Source organism: Sarcophilus harrisii, chromosome 4, assembly GCF_902635505.1.
Source record: "Sarcophilus harrisii chromosome 4, mSarHar1.11, whole genome shotgun sequence".
Lineage (NCBI taxonomy): Eukaryota > Metazoa > Chordata > Mammalia > Dasyuromorphia > Dasyuridae > Sarcophilus > Sarcophilus harrisii.
Genome location: NC_045429.1, coordinates 339,021,643 through 339,038,453, shown reverse-complemented (window position 1 = coordinate 339,038,453; position 16,811 = coordinate 339,021,643). Strand labels below are relative to the sequence as shown.

At 37.1% G+C, this 16,811-nt stretch overlaps 1 protein-coding gene across 1 annotated transcript in view; it reads left to right on the top strand.

The window, feature by feature from the left end:
* The window catches only part of MEOX1 (mesenchyme homeobox 1), a 28,636-nt gene extending 17,235 nt beyond the window's left edge, over window positions 1–11,401 (top strand). Inside the window, exons 2-3 of the mRNA XM_003768150.2 lie at window positions 8,221–8,393; window positions 9,077–11,401. Coding sequence (XP_003768198.1) covers window positions 8,221–8,393; window positions 9,077–9,199 — 296 coding nt within the window. The 3' untranslated portion in view covers window positions 9,200–11,401. The remainder of the gene's footprint in view (window positions 1–8,220; window positions 8,394–9,076) is intronic.
* The last annotated feature ends 5,410 nt before the right edge of the window (window positions 11,402–16,811 follow it).

The following is a 16,811-nucleotide window of genomic DNA, read 5'->3' as shown; positions in this document are numbered from 1 at the left end:
TTCCTTGGTTAATGATCCCTGACAGAAAGGCAGGATCAGGAGTCCTCAGGGACCCAAACATTTTTGGCCCTGTGACCCTGAGCCCTTTCCCCTCACCTCACTTCCTCCTCCCTCCTCACTTTCCCCAGTTTCTGTTTCTTGAAAGGTCTGACCCCTCTCCTTTCCCAATGTGGGCAGGGGGAAAAAAAAAATGACCTCTACTCTTCTCCCCACCTCTATCCCCAGGGTAAAAGGAGCTCAATGATGAGCAGACCTGGAATTTAATGCATGTGTCATCTGTTAAATGAAAATATTTTACTGCCCACTTTATGAAGTTCTTATAATGAAGCATGTTGAACTGTAAATAAAACAAAATTGTATTTTTAAAAAAATTTTTTAAAGAAAAAGTACTTTGTAAACCTTAAAGAACTATATGGACAAGAGCTGTTATTATGGTTACATTCTAAAAGCTTTGGAAAATACCGTATCAATAGTCATAGCCATTTTCTCCAACAGTTTCCTAATATTATTATTTTTGTTTATTTATTTCAGTCATGACTTCCTGATCCCATTTGGGGTTTTCTTGGCAAAGATAGTGGAATGGTTTGCCATTTCCTTCTCCAGCCCATGTTACAGATCAGAAAACTGAGGCCAGCAGAGTTAAGTGACTTGTTCAGGGTCACACAATTAGTAAGTGTCTGAAGCCAGATCAGAACACTAGAAGAGAGGTCTTTTCTGACTCCAGAACTGGCACCCAGATGCTCAAATTATCATTGTCATTGAGTATCTATTGAAAGCAAATCTCAGGCTCATCTCCTCATTACCTTCCCTATCCCCATTCTCCATTTCCCACTCCCACCAAAACCCAGCATTACAAGGTTACTCCTGCATTTGGTACTTTATTGTTCTACTTCCCTGGAATGCCCCCTTCCACTTCCTCCATTCTCTCATATCCCTCCCATCTTACGACTCTTAGTCTAAGTTCTTTCTACCTTATAGAATCCTCCCTAAAGCTTTTTAAACCTTCCTACCTCTAAACTCTCCTATTCCACACATACTCAGTACCAGAGAACTGTTAATCATATTAATTATGTTAATCATAAATGTCCAAATGTATTGTCAATTTCTTGGGGATAGGGACCATGTTTTATGCTCCTATGCAGGGAAGCGTTGGAGCAGATAAAACCAGTTCCCAAAGGATTGTAAAATTTTCAGTGTGCGTATTTATACCTCTGAGATCAGCAAACAGCTACAAATCAGGGCTTGATTGTTTTGTTTATTATCTTGACTTAAGAAAGTGATGGAGAAAATGTGAATAATGTAGATTACACTTTAAAGTCTGTTGTGCATTTGTGGGGAGCCAGTTGTTAAATATTCATATTCCTGCTCTTATGTCCTACATAGTTTCTAATATAGTACTATACATAACAATAAATATTTCCTGAGTATTACAAATTTTTTAAATTGGTATAAACATCCACAGATAATGGTTGACTTGAATCCTACCAGGTTCTTGAATAAATTAATGAACAAGTTTTTAATAACCTCTTACTATGTGCCTGGAACTTCAAGTGGACTGATATATCCCAGGACAACAAAATTCCCTGGAAAAGAAGTACTGATACCAGACAGCAACCCCCTCCCTCCTCCACACTCAGTGCCTCCCACCTGGCTCAGGGCTCCAATTCCAAATCCTTGTTGATTTGGGGTGTTTGTGGCTTTCTCTGCACTTTGTCTAGATGACTTAGGGGGGAGAATCCAGACCTCCTCAGAGGCCCTGCAGCCAATTCATCTTAATGATGTAAAACCTGAGGCCACATCATAGAAATTACTTGGTAGAGGGATGGGGGTAGGGTAGAGAAGGGATTAACAAGCGCAAAGTGGTTTGTGCAGAGGAAGGATGGGGAAACCCAACACTGTCTGCTCACGAATTGTTTTAGCATGAGTCTTTCCTTGGCTTTTCTGCAGAGGGAAGGAGCCAACTATTCCCCTCTCCTTCTCCTCATGTGCTCCTCAGCTCTGGAGGAGAAGGAAAGAAGCCAGGACAGAGATACTGAAAATCTCAATTGTTTGCTAAGCATATTTCCCATAATGGTAATGGTGACATACATGATAATGATGATGATAGTAATTGTGAGTGAAGGTCAAAAGATCATAAATTTAAATTAGGGTGCTACCCACTGTGAGCTACCTGCCCAACTTGGCATTTCCCAGCAGCCAGCTACTGCCTGGATTCAAAGTACTCTATGGGTCTATATTCTATCGTTTATAAGCCCCCATCAGTGTGTTTCCCTTTTATAGACAGCAATTACACAAAGTCAGGCATTTACTGAAATAAGACCTAAAGAACAATAGCTACAATGTTGTCCCTTACCATGAATCTGGGGGATACTCTCCAACAGATACATTAATCATCAGTGGGAAGAGTGAACACATATACAAAGTATACTGGTTGAGAGACAAAAATATAGAAAATATTTGTAGCCAAACCAGCCCTTACATCTGACACTACAGAGCCCGGATATTATTTCTTTTCTTCTTACAATTCTTTGGTATGTCATTTTTTCTAGGCATGTCTTTCAGCTGAGTTCCTAAGACCTTCTCTTTTTTGAATCTCAGTTTTCAAAATTTCAAGACTATTTCTCCTTTAGATTTCATATCAAGTTCTATATTCTGCTTCCCAATGTCATAATTTCTCAACTCTCTACTTCTTCCCTTTCAATATAGTGTCTCTTTTCTAAGGAAGGAGATATTCCCTCTCAAGATTTGGGTCTTAACTTCACAGCTGAGTCTTTTCTCTGCTACTAAAGGTCACATTCTTCAAAGCTACCTGGAATTGGTGTTAATGACTGGCTCCTGAAGTTTGGCTGAAAACTTTTTTCACACTTCTTAGAAAGGGGTAGGGAGTGTAACAAAATTTCCTTCTAATTCTATCACCCTTGAGTGACAGGTTCTTTAAGGCTTTCTTTAAGATTTTAAAATCTTGTCCTTATGACTCTTACTTTCTGTTTTATTGACTGGGCCAGTAAGGAAAGAAACCAGTAAATTAGTTGATCCAGGGTGTCCTGATCAGCTCACTCCACCAAACTAGTAATAGTAATAAAAAAAGAAAATGATGATGATGTGAGGTAATGGTTGGAAAGATAGACTGGCTTAAAGTCCCTTGGAGACATATTGGCTCTCTGGGCAAGTCACTTAATTTCTCATTGCCTCCGGGAAGCTCTCTAAAACTAGAAATTAACAGGTGCTAAATCTGTATAAGTAAAGGGAGTTCCTACTGGGAATTCTAGACAGCAGTGAGATCACAGTTAAGATCTAACAACAATAAAAATGTTTACATTGAGCCTTATATAGCACACTATAGGGAGTAGAGTATTGGATTTGGAGTTAGGAAAACTAAGTCAAATCCTAACTGTATGACATTGAGTGAGTCATCATATCTTTTGCTTCAGTTTTCTAATAGGTAAAATGGGAATCCTTACAGAGTTGTTATATCGGAATAATAAATAACAACAGTAGTAACATGGAAAGCTAATAAAGTGTTGCAGAGTACCTTTTTGATAACATGGAATAATGTATAAATAAACCATAAGTCGATATATAAAGTTCATTTATTATTATGAAGTGCTTTTCTCTTTGTATCTTGGTGAAGCAGTTTATATAAAGGTCTTTATCCAGATGTTATAGATCAGAAAATAGAAAGGTCTAGTGAGTTCAGGATTATGCAGTTAGAAAATGTCAAACCCTCTCTTCCTATTGCCAATCTAGTATATGTTTCTTCCATCCCATTCTATACCTCTTATGCCATGATGCAGGAGCTTTTGTTATAAGTTTTTGTATATAAGAACCAGAAATTTCTGTGCATGTGGCGAGAGGTCTGAACTTGGAGTAAGAAGACCTTGGTTTGAAGACCAATTCTGATACTCAAATCTTATGTTACCTTAGACAAGTAATTTTCCATCTATAAAATGGGAGTATTATCTTAGATGATCTTTATGATCACTTCCAGTTCTAAATCTACAAATCAACAAGCTAAATCTTACTCATCTTTCAAGATCTTCCTCTTCCTTGAAGCCTTCCTGGACTGATCCAGTCTAACCCTTCCTTTCCCTGAATTCCTAATTAGAGTAGTCACTGTCTGCATCATTCAATTAGTTTTTCTTGTGTCCTAGGTCCAATTAGGTTGTAAGTTCCTTGAGATCAGGAGCTCTGTCTGGGAAAATAGAATAGGAATCAGGAAACTCCAGTTTGGGTCTTGGCTCTTGTGTGACCTTAGGTAGTCACTTAACCCCTCTGCATTTCAGGTCACCTGAGGCCAAGGATCTTGTAAGGAAATAACTCTATGACCCTGAAAGTTTTATAAACATGTGGAAATTATTAAATGAATGAATGACTCAATTCATTATCTTTCCCAAAAAAACTTCTTCTCTTCCAAACTTCCCTTTTGCTATTAAGGGAACTACCCTCCTCCCAGTCACCTGGACTCAGTACTGAGGAGTCACTCTTTGTCCCTCTTCTCTTTTCTCACCCCTGTATCCAACCATGGTCATCATCAAATTGATCTTACAACAAGTATTACCATATCATCCAATATCTACTTAAGGGTTCCCTATCTCATCCAAAATCAAATATAAATTCCCCCTCTTGGTGTTCAAAGCTTTTTATAATCTTGTCTCTTCTTACTTTTCCAATCTTTTTTGTTTTTTTTTTCTTTTTTTGGCAAGGTAGTAGGACTTAGATGACTTGTCCAGGGTCACACAGCTACTATCTATCAAGTATTTAAGGCTGGATTTGAACTCAGGTCCTCTTGATTCCAGGATGGTGATCTATCCACTGAGCTACCTAACTGTCCCTTTTCTAATCTTCTTAAACCTTATTTCCCTCTACATACTCCAATCTTATGACACTAGCTTCCTTGATGTATTTTGTACACAGTACTCAACTTATCTACTTTGGGCATTTTTTAAAATTATTTAGTATTTTATTTTCAAACGATTTTTGACATTCATTTTTAAATTTTTGAGTTCCAATTTTTCTCCCTGCCTCCCTTCTCACACCCAAATCCATTGAGGGTTTACCAATAACTAAATTTGGGTTTCACATGGATAGTCATACAAAACATATTCCATATTAGCCATGTTGTGAAGGGAAAACATAGACCAAAAAAACTCAAGAAAAAAATAAATAAAATATGGCTCATTTTGTATTTAGATACCTTCGGTTCTTTTTCTGAATTGAAAGGGGATGGACAGCATTTTTCATCATAAGTTTTCATAGTTGTCTTGGATCATTGTATTGAGAATAACTGTCATTCACAACTGATTATCTTACTATCTTGCTTACTTTACACACAGTTTATCTCACTTTCCATCAGCTCATGTAAGTCTTTCCAGATTTTTCTGAGAACATCCTGCACAGCATTTCTAGCAGCACAATAGTATTCCAACACAATCACAAAGCACAGTTTGTTCAGTCATGTTGATGGGCATCCTCCCAATTTCCAACTTAATGGGCATCTTCCCAATTTCCAACTCTCTCTCTACCACCAGAAAAGAATTGCTAAAAATATTTCCATGCATACAGGTCCTTTCTCTTTTTGTTTTTAATCTCATTTTGAATACAGACCTAGTAGTGGTATAGCTAAATCAACAGTATGCATTGTTTTATAGCCCTTTGGGTATAGTTCCAAATTGCTCTAAAGAATGGTTCAATAAGTTCACAACTCCAAAAACACTTCATTAATGTCTCATTTTCCCCCCTACATCTCCTTCAACATTTAGGATTCTTCCTTTCTGTTCTATTAACCAACTTAATAGATATGAGGTTGTACCTCAGAATGGTTTCAATTTGCATTCCTCTGAACAATAGTGATTTAAAGCACTTTCTCATATGTCTATAGATAGCTTCAGTGACGTCATCTGAAAATTGTTCATATCTCTTGATCATTTCTCACTTGGGGAATCAATTGGTATTATTTTATTGTTTCTTGATTTATTATAAAATCATTCATTTCCATTTGCTCAATTCTAATTTTTAAGGAATTATTTGCTTCAGTGAGCTTTTGTACTTCCTTTTCTATTTGGCCAATTCTACTTTGTAAGTTTTGTTGTGTTTTCTTTCAGTTCCTCTGTTTTCATTTGGCTAATTCTTCTTTTCTAGGCATTCTTCTCCTCACTGTTTTTTTGTACCTCTTTTACCATTTGGCCTAGTCTGTTTTTTAAGGTATTATTTTCATCAGTATTTTTGGTTCCCTTCATATGAACCTGTTAACTCTTTTTCCATGATTCCCTTTCTTCATTCTCATTTCTCTTCCCAATTTTTCCTCTTCCTCTCTTAACTGATTTTCAAAATCCTTTTTGAGCCCTGACCTGAGACCAATTCATATTTTTCTTGGAAGCTTTGAATGTTGGAATTGTAACTTTATTAATGTCTTCTGAGCAGATGTTTTGATCTTCCTTGTCACCATAGTAATTTTCTGTTCTCTGGCATCTTGGCTCTGCCTCCTTCTCTGGCATTTTCCCTGGCTTTTCCTTCTACCTGGAATGTTCTTCCTCCTCTCTACCTCCTAGTTTCCCTGACTTCCTGGCAATCTCACCTAAAGTCCCATGTTCTGCAAGATGAGCAAGATGATTTTTCTTGAATCTCAGTGCTTTCTTTCCCTCAGAGATTACCCAAAATTTATCCTGTGTATCTTTTATTTGTACCTAATGGTTTTCATGTTGCCTCCTCCTATTGGACTGGGAGCTCCTTGATAATGTATTCCTAACACTTATCACAGCAGTGGAATTAAATAAATATTAGTTGACTATTGGGGGCAGTTAGGTGGCACTGTGGATGGAATGCCATACCCAAAATCAGGAAGAGCCATCTTCCTAAATTCAAATCTGACTCAGACACTTAGTAGTTGTATGATCCTGGACAACTCATTTAGCCCTCTTTGCCTCAGTTTTCTCAGCTGTAAAATGAGCTGCAGAAGGAAATAGGAAACCACTCTGGCTTACCTTTAACAAGAAGAGTCACAAAGAGTTAGACATTACTGAAAAAATAGTTGACTGACTTACAATGATTGTCTAAGCATACCCAGCTTTCCTTGTCAGCATATCCTTTTACATTTCAAAAGAAAAAAATTGTATTTCCTCTTCTTCTTCATTCCATCTCCCCTGTCAAACACATCGAAAAAACTGATCAATCTGTAAGTTTCTAATGTTCTTTAAAATAGAATATAAACTCCTTGAGAGCAAGAAGTTTTAGTTGTCTTTGAGTCCCATGATCAAGCACAATAAACTTGTGTTTAATGAATGTTTATGATAATAAATGTAGAGCTGGAAGGGAGCTCAGAGGAGAGCAGCTAATCCAATCTTATCATTTTAAAAATGAGAAAAATGAGGCCCAAAGTGTTAAGTGGCTTGGTCAAGGTCATACAATTAGTATCAGAAGTAGAATTAAGGACAATTCCAATAGATTTGTGATGGAGAGACCTATCTGCATCCAGAAGAAGACTATGGGGACTGAATGTGGATCATAACATAATATTTTCAGCTTTTTTGTTGTTGCTATTGTTTGCTTGCTTTTTTTGCTTTCTCATTTTTTCCCTTTTGATCTGATTTTTCTTGTGCAGCATGACAAATGTGTAAATATGTTTAGAAGAATTGCACATGTTTAATTTATATTGGATTACTTGCTGTCTAGGGGAGGGAGGAAGAAAAATTTGGAACACAAGATCTTGCAAGAGTGAATGTTGAAAACTAGTTTTGCATGCATATATTTTGAAAAATAAAAATATTATTATTGAAAAAGAAGTAGAATTAAATTTAATTGAATTATATTTTTGAATGTTTTATCTCTATATATCTATATATAAATGTATTTATATCTATAGGTATTTATATGTATAGGTATGTATATAATGAGTATATGTATGTTTCATATTGTGTATTTTTATATGTAGGATAGGTACAATTGAAGGGGTTAAGAGGATTTAGATCAAGAGCAAAAAGAACAGTCCAATTTACTTGAAAGTGACACACTGTAGAGGTGAGGGAGGTTAGACAAAGGTGATATCTTTTCCATTGAAGGTTTTTTAAAATGGAAAAGGAGAGGAAAAGATCTAGTTAAATGCGGAAGAAAAACACAGTGGCTTCTAAAGAAGCTTTCTCTAGACTTCTGGATTCTCCAATTAGTGTCTTCCTTCTGAGAATAAGATTTCTCTGCATCCTTTGCACTTTCTCTCTCAACCCCCAGAAAACCAGGATTGCAGAGGGAAGCCAGAAACCAGCAGCAAAGCTCGCAAGGAACGAACCGCATTCACCAAGGAACAGCTGAGGGAACTAGAGGCAGAATTTGCCCATCACAACTACCTGACAAGACTCAGGAGATATGAGATTGCTGTGAACCTGGACCTCACTGAGCGCCAGGTATGAGACCTCTTTGGCTTTAATTTTCCCTATTCTTTGTTCTTTTCTTCTTCTCTTCCCATTTTCTCTCCTTCCTTTCCTTCCCTATCCCTCCTCTTCTTTCATTTCTATTCTCCCCCTTCCCTTACTCCTTCTTCAACTCTTTCCCCCACACTCATTTTTCTATCCTTCCACTTTCCTCCTCTCTCCCCCATTTCCAATTGCCTCTCTTCATCCCTCCTTTCTCTCCATTTTTCTTTCCTTCTCCTCCTCCCTTTCATTCCATTCTTCTCCTTTTTTCTTCTCTTAATCCTTTCCCCTTCTCTCCTTTTTTTCTCTTCCCTATGCCCCTTGCTTTTTCCTTATTTTCTTTCTCCACATCTCTTCTTCCTCTCCTCACAGTTTCTTTATCTTCTTTTTCCTGAGCTCTCCTTTGTTTATGTAATGAATATACTACCTTTCTGTGTCCCAGATGATCTTAAGGTTTATCCACAGGTAGATTCTTGAGCTTTCTGGAGTAGTTGAGGGAAGATAATGAAGCATGTCAAAATATTGAAGATGCACCCTTTTCCATCTCTGTTTTTCAGGCATGTTAGGCAAACCAGCTATTCTATCCCTTAGGGCTATACTAAACAATGACAGAGGGAAGAGGTCACATCAATGCTAACAGTCACTGAATTTATCTTCATCCTTTCTTCCCCAAGGTCAAAGTATGGTTCCAAAATCGAAGGATGAAATGGAAACGGGTGAAAGGTGGGCAACCTGTTTCCCCCCAGGAGCAAGATACTGAAGATGTAGACTCTGCAGCTTCCCTAAGTTCAGAGTGAGACCCTCCATGAAGAGAGAAATGGGACTGGGAGCTGTGATCCCAAACAACTCTTTCCTCTACCTGCCCCATTCTACAGACTATAACTCTGAGGATATCCCCAAAACTCTTCTCCTCTCTGTGCCTCTTGGAACTCAGCTCCTCTGGAACCTTGAAGCTCCAGAAGAGGGCAAGTGTTCTGTTTGATCTAACTCACTGATCTTGTCTACTTCAAAAAAACCACTTAATACCTCTCCCACCTCCCATCCCTACCCAACCACAAAGCCATTGGATGCCTTCATCAGGAAGCAGTTGCAAAAACTGGAGACTCTAAGACAAATGGAAAAAGGCTTCCCCTTTTCAGCCAAGGTGGCTCTTCTGAGGCCTTTCTGGACCCCTGACTGATCCCCTACACCAAACCCCAACTTCTCCTATTTCCTTTCCTAGTCCCATCATGGAGCCAGTACTCAAGTGGGTACTCCTGGTTTCATATGAGAAATGTTTTCTCTATCCAGTGGCACATACAATGGACCCAGTGACAACCTTTCAGAATGAGAACAAACACAGGAAAAAGACATCTCTTTCTTAGCCCTCACCCCAACCAGTCTGACCTTCGAGTTCAAGACTTTGGATCTCTCCCCCCAGATATTTGATATTTAATATTTTTGATATTTGAAATCTTCCAGATGTAAGAGAGTTTGTCATGGGTAAAAGTCCTAATGCCTCACCCTGGTCAGAAAGCTCTTGGAGAGCCTACTTTGCTATGACTCTTCCCTTCCCCTTTGATCTAACAAAATTTGTTTTACAAGGATCTGGCCATGCAGCTAAGCAACCCATTTCCTAGCTGGAATATTACCATATAGCCAAAGCCTTAACCTCAGAATGAGTGGGAGGTTGAAGGCTGCATATTAGGAATCCTAATGAAACTTGGTCCAACCAACAAGCCTGTTCATATCTATTTTAACTGCCACTAATTCTATTGAAGAAGGAAAAGAGAAAAGAGACATACCTCCTTCTTACAACTAAATGTCTCTACAATGCTGATGACCTCCTCCATATCCCATTCAGTGTAACACTGAGCCCACACTTAGTGTGGTACAATGGTGGGGAGGGGGAAACATTGGCTTTAGTGACAGAGACCAAAGTTCAAATCTCAGCTCTAACACTTATCACTTGTACTGTCATTTCATTTCTATGCATGGTCCTCAGTTTCTCCATCTATGTAATCAAGGAATTGAACTACTCTGAGATCCATTTGAGGTATAGATCTGTGACTGATGACAAATATCTGAAAATGATAATGGTCTGGGAGCTGGGATTTAAGTATTATAAATGAGGTCCCCAATACAAGGAAAGTCAATAGTAAGACTGGATGGCGTATAAAAAAGAAAAGGTATCTGATGTCAGTGTTCCATGTCATAATAGAACTTCAGCACTAAGTATTTCAAATGAAATGTCCATTTTTTGTACCAACAGATCCATCTGTACTCTTTTCAATTCAATGCAACAAACAATTATTTCATACTTACTATATGCCGGGTTCTATGTTTCTATACCTTGGTCCATAGTTGGGACATAGTTCTCATAATTTGTACTTCCCCATGGTGGGGTAATAATGCTGATAGGGATGTGCCTATGGGAGCACATCTAATCCTGTTGCTGGGTGATAAGATGGATCGAGTGCTGAGCATTTTCCCCGAGTTCAAATACAGTCTCAGATGCTTCCTAGATGTGTCACCCTGGTCAAGTCATTCAATCCTGTTTGCTTCCATTTCCTCTTCTGTAACATGAACTGGAGAGGGAAATGGTGAAGCACTCTAGTATCTTTGTCAAAATAACACCAAATGAGGTCAATTAAGAATTGAATACAACTGAAAAATACAGAATGACTGAAATCCTGATGCTCTGGTAGATGGTAACAGATCTTCCTGGGAAAGGGAACACCTCCCCCCATTCGGCAAAGGAGACTCCACTCAAGTTTATTTCTCAGTTCCCCTGAGTCAACCCACTGCAGAGGGTAAGGCAGCCAGGGATTAAGTCTTTGATCTTTTATACATGGTTTTAAACGGTCATGAAAACCATGGAAATTGATCTTCAACCAAGATGATTGATTTTAGCATCTGTAATTTTTTGTAAAGTAAACTGTATATTTTTCATCAATCTAACATCATTATACTTTATAACAAAAATCCTGAAGAAAAAAATCAATAAAAAATACAAAATACATGGGTGTTTTTCTTCTTTCCCCCTGATCTTGTGCACATTTATCTTTAATTTCTAGTAACAATCTTGATTCTTTCTTGAATGAAACTAGGAAAATCTCATCAAATAACCTTTTCCTGCAAAGCAAATTGGGAGGAAAAAACATTATGCATATTGAACTATTTCCCATCTTCCTCCCTAAATATTTCTGAAAAATGGTATAAAGGAAGTCTTGGCCAAACGATATTTTCACATTCACATCGAGTTACATTGACTTGAAATATGATTTCACTCATAAAAATAAATGTCTGTTGCAGGGGGGTTATATAATACTTGTCTATACACCAACGCCTTGACTTGTTGCTAAATTCTATCAGCATAAATAAGGGAGTTGGGAAGAGAGGATAATTTAGGGGGAAACATGATAAATTCAATTTGGGACATGTTGAGATTAAGGTTGAGGTACTATTGAGACATACAGATAGGAATGTACAGTTGGACTGTTGGAGATGTGGGGCTGAGAAGAAACTGTGACTGGAGATAAAGGCTATGGAAATCATCTTCTAAAAGATGATAGCTAAAGCCATGGGAGCTAATGAAATAATAATAATGATAATAATTGGCATTTATAACACTTTGAGGTTTGGAAGTTGTTTTATTTTTATCTTTTTAACAGTTTTGGGAGGCAGAATATAATAATTACCCTCATTTTACATATTAGGAAACTGAGGCATAGATTGATTAAAAAACTTGCCCTGGATTATATAGCAAAATAAGTTTCTGAGACAGGATTTGAATTCAGGTCTTTCTGACTCCAAGGATGGCATTCTAACCACTCTGCCATCTAAATACCCAGAAAAAAAAAATGGTGAGGTATAAAAATGAAAGAAATGAATCGTAGAATCTCAAAATTGGAAAGGACCTCAAAAGACCCTCAAACCCAACCCATAAATGAACAATAATTACCTCCACAACATCTCTGGCAAAAGGTTATCCAGTCTTTGTTTGAAGACCTCCAAAAAAGGAGAACCCACTATCTTCCAAGGTAACACATTCTACCTATACATAACTTGTAAGAACTTTTTTCTTAAGGACCAAAGGCTGAAGTTAGGGAAGCCTACATTTAGAACAAAGACTAAAAAGAAGAAATGATAAAGGAAAAAAAGATAAATGGGAGAGGGGGAAGAAAGCATGAGTATAGACCATTAAAAATCAAAAAAGGTGGGCAGCTAAGTGCAATGGATAGAGCATCAGCCCAGACCTAAATTCAAATCCAGCTTCAGATACTTATTATCTGTGTGACCAAGGGCAAGCCACATAAGCCTGATTGCCTCAAAAAAATCAATGAGTGTCTATAGTGTCAAAAAATATAAAGAAGTTTAGAATGATTTAAAAAAAGAAACTGAATTTGGTGAGAAGGCCATTAGGTTACCAGTGAAGAAAAGAACCTGGTCTTTGGAAAAAAAAAAAAAACCATTACTGGAGAGAAGAAAAAGGGAGAATGGAAACAAGATTTCTCTCTCCTCCTTCTCCCCCCATTGCTATTGATTCCTTGATGAAAGCTATTTCACTTGAGTATTAGGAACAAAAATCAATAATAATTTTAAAATTCAATTTTGTTTTTCATTTCCATATTCTCTTCTTTTTTTCTTTTCTCTCTCTGCACCCTTCCCTCCCTTCCTGAGAAACCAAGGAAAACATAGCCTATTATAATCAAGCAAAATAAAATAAATTTTTGCTGTGTCCAAAAAAAAAAAAAAGCCTCAATCATAGCAAGAAGTTTATGAGTGAATAGGTGATTAGTGGACTGGATAAATGAGTACTATCTACTCCTAATAGTTTGACAGTAGAAAGGAGAAACAAGTAGAAAATAATCTGAGAAGCTGCAGAATCTAAAAGTTTTTTTTTTTTCAGTTGCAGGAAGATCTGAGAATTCTATAGATTAAAGAGGAAGGAATCAATAATTAGGGGGAAATTGAAGACTTGAGAGGAAAAGAGATAAATAGAATAATCTGACAAAGGACAAGGAAGATATAGAATCAAGGACACAAGCAGAGTAGACTTAGCAGGAAGGAAACTCACTTCATCATTTTATCAATTAAATAAAATTTATTAAACACTTACCATATACCAGGTACTTGCCTAGGCACAAGAGAGACAAAGATAAAAATAAAACAGTAACTTGTCCTCAAGCTTACATTCTATCAGGCAATACAATATGTACATATTGTACATATTTATACTATATATATATATATTTATATATAATATGCATTACATATATAATAAATAAAACTATAATTTACTATGATATAAATATATTTATATTTATATATAATAAATATATGATGTTTTGGAAGAGGAGGCATTAACAAGTGGAGGCTGAAGGAGAGATGGGGAAATTCCTCATGTAAGAGAGGATATTTGAGCTGAATTTTTAAAGGAAACCAGGAACTTTAAGAGGCAGAAATAAGGAAGAAATATATTACAAGCATCTTGTCCAAAAGCAGAGATATAGGAGATGAAAGATATAGAATATCTTGTCTACAAAGTGGCAGAGAGGGGATGAAAATGATCATATGGGATAGTGACATACTTCCCAGCCAAGTAAGAAGGTAGTTCTCTAGATAAGAGGGAAAGTGATGCGATGGAGATGGAGTCTTGCAGAGAGAGGTAGTTTGTGGGAAAATGGGAAATGTGATGTAGTCAAACAAGATAAAAACAAGAAATGCTATGCCATTGTGACTTAGATAAAGACATATTTGGTAAATTTGTGATATCTATAGATAAAACCAAGGAATAGCTAAAACACTGCATGACAAAATCAGTTCCAAAAGGATTTTGACAGTTAAGAATATTGGGTTGAATCTAATAAAATAAAGTATATGTATAATGAAATAGATTAAATTTTTGCAACTTCATTAGTATGAAATAGGGGAGGCATAGATATTCAGCAGATGTTCTATAAAAGATCTGGGAGTTTTAGAAGACTGCCAAGGTCAAATTGAATCAACTGTGTGATTGTGACATTTGTTGTTGTTGAGTTCTGTCCAACTCTTCATGATCCCATGGGCCATAGCACTCTGGTCCCTTCTAACCTCCACTATCTCTCAAAATTTATCCAAGTTCATATTCGTTCTTTCCATTGCCCTATGTATCTCATCCTCTGATGTCCCCTTTTTCTTTTGGCTTCAATCTTTCCCAACATTAGGGTCTTTTCCAATAGTCTCATCTTCTCATGGCCAAAGTACTTAAGCTGCATCTTCAGTGTTGTACCTTCCAGTGAATCACTTGTATTAATTTCTTTTTAAGTATTGCCTGATTTGAAGCAAAGAATTCTCAAAAATCTCCAGCAACACAATTTGAAAGTGTCAGTTCTGTACCACTGACTCTCACAAGTATATATTGCTACTGGGAAAATATAGTTTTGACTATATGAACTTTGATTGGCAAGGTAGATCCTCCTCTTCTTAATATGCTGTCCAGGTTTGCTATAGCTTTCCTTCCAAGGAGAAAATGTCTTTTAATTTCATGCCTGTATTCTCTATCTGTAATGATCTTTAAATCCAAGAATATAAAATCTCATACTACTTCCATTTCTTCTCTCTCTATTTTCCAGGAAGTGATGGGACCAGTTGCCAAGATCTTAGTATTGGGTTTTTGTTTCGTTTTCTTTTTTAACATTAAGCTTCAAGCCAGCTTTTATGCTCTCCTCTTTCACAATTATTAAAATTAAATTATATAAAATATAAATAATAAAAAACAATTACTAAAACAAACTCTAGAGCCCCCAAATTGGGGTGATGAAACAACCGCTTTCTAGAGCCCCCACATCTGGGTGATTTAAATATACCTTCCTAGTGGAGAAGTGATGAGGTGAGACTCCTGAGGATGGTGAAAAAATGGATCCCGCCTCATCACTTTTCCACTAGGAAAGTCTATTTTAATCACCCTCATGTGGGGGCTCTAGAAAGCAATGGTACATTTTGTCACCCCAGCTTGGGGGCTCTAGAAAGCAGGACATAACAGTCATTGGCTTGGTCTTAAATTTCTGTGTAAAATACAAGTATTTCTGTCACTTGCAACCTTAGTTAAAAGGTGTGCTCTGAGCAGGTAAGGACAAGGACAACCACTTTTCACAAACAATTAGCATCATAAATATCCAGGTTACCAGGTCAATGTGGCTAGCAGGTGGGAACTAATTTTGGGAAATCCATGATGAACATAGTAGCAACTCCCCTGGAAGTTATCATGGTGCAGGATTTTGCATGTACTACATAAAGCTACTGATAACAAACATGCACATTCAGCAATCCTGGTGGATTTGGAATCTGGCGCAAAGTATTTAGTCATTGCTAGAACAAGCAGCTAGACCTTTAAGCCAGATAACTTCATTTTTGGCCAGCATGATAAAGAAATAATTGGGTAAAAGTCCACATGGAAAGAGTTGAATTAGTAAACACTTGTCTATTAGATATGGAGATGAAAGAATAAGAAAGATGTGAGTTTGCAAGATTTATGGCTAACCCATTTACTGGGAGGCAGCACTGAATCTGGAAGGGGAACCCTGCTTATCACCAAGATCAGGGAAGAATGCTCAGATTGACTCATGGGTAACTTCAGTATGATTCCTTTCCCCAAGATATCAATTCAGTCTTACAATGCAAACCTGTCAATCTACCCATTGGAGGATAACACAGAAGAAATTTATTCCATTGAAAAAAAAATTCTGTATAACATTTGTTTCCAAACCCTAAAACCAACTACATCCAATTATGGAGAGTCCAACCATTTACTTTCTGCCATCACATACAGTCAGCACCTCAGCCTCCCCCCACCAGCTGAATGATTAATTCTACAAACTAGTAAAAATATATTTTTTTCATATATATATATATATATATATATGATGCCATTCTCCCATCAACACTTTATGCTAGGTTCAGTTCTAAAAACTGGGATGGCTACTTATAACTGCCAGTACAGTTGCTATCTGACTGCAAGGGCCAACTTCTGGGCCACATGTCCACAAAGGAGGTAAATAAGCAGAGATTTGTGTGTGTGCTGTTCAAGAAGGCAGCTACTTTGATAGTGGATTCCCAACAATGTGAAGAATACCAGGTGTGACTTTATGTCACATGACCACAAGATGTTCTCTACATTCATTGACAATAACATAACCTATTCAAGTGCATTCTGAAACAATTTACATCTACGTTCTGCCATCAAACTTTGGTACCCAGGATAAGGCATAAAGGAGATGAAATTCACAGATGTCTACATTGAATATCAGCAGTATCAGGATGTCACTGCTGGTGAACCTGGGGAATTTGAGGAGGAAAAAGGGAAGGATGAGGCATCTGAATATATCATATATCTTAAATGAACTCTCTCTCTTTTTTTTTTTTTTTTGCTGAGGCAATTGGGGTTAA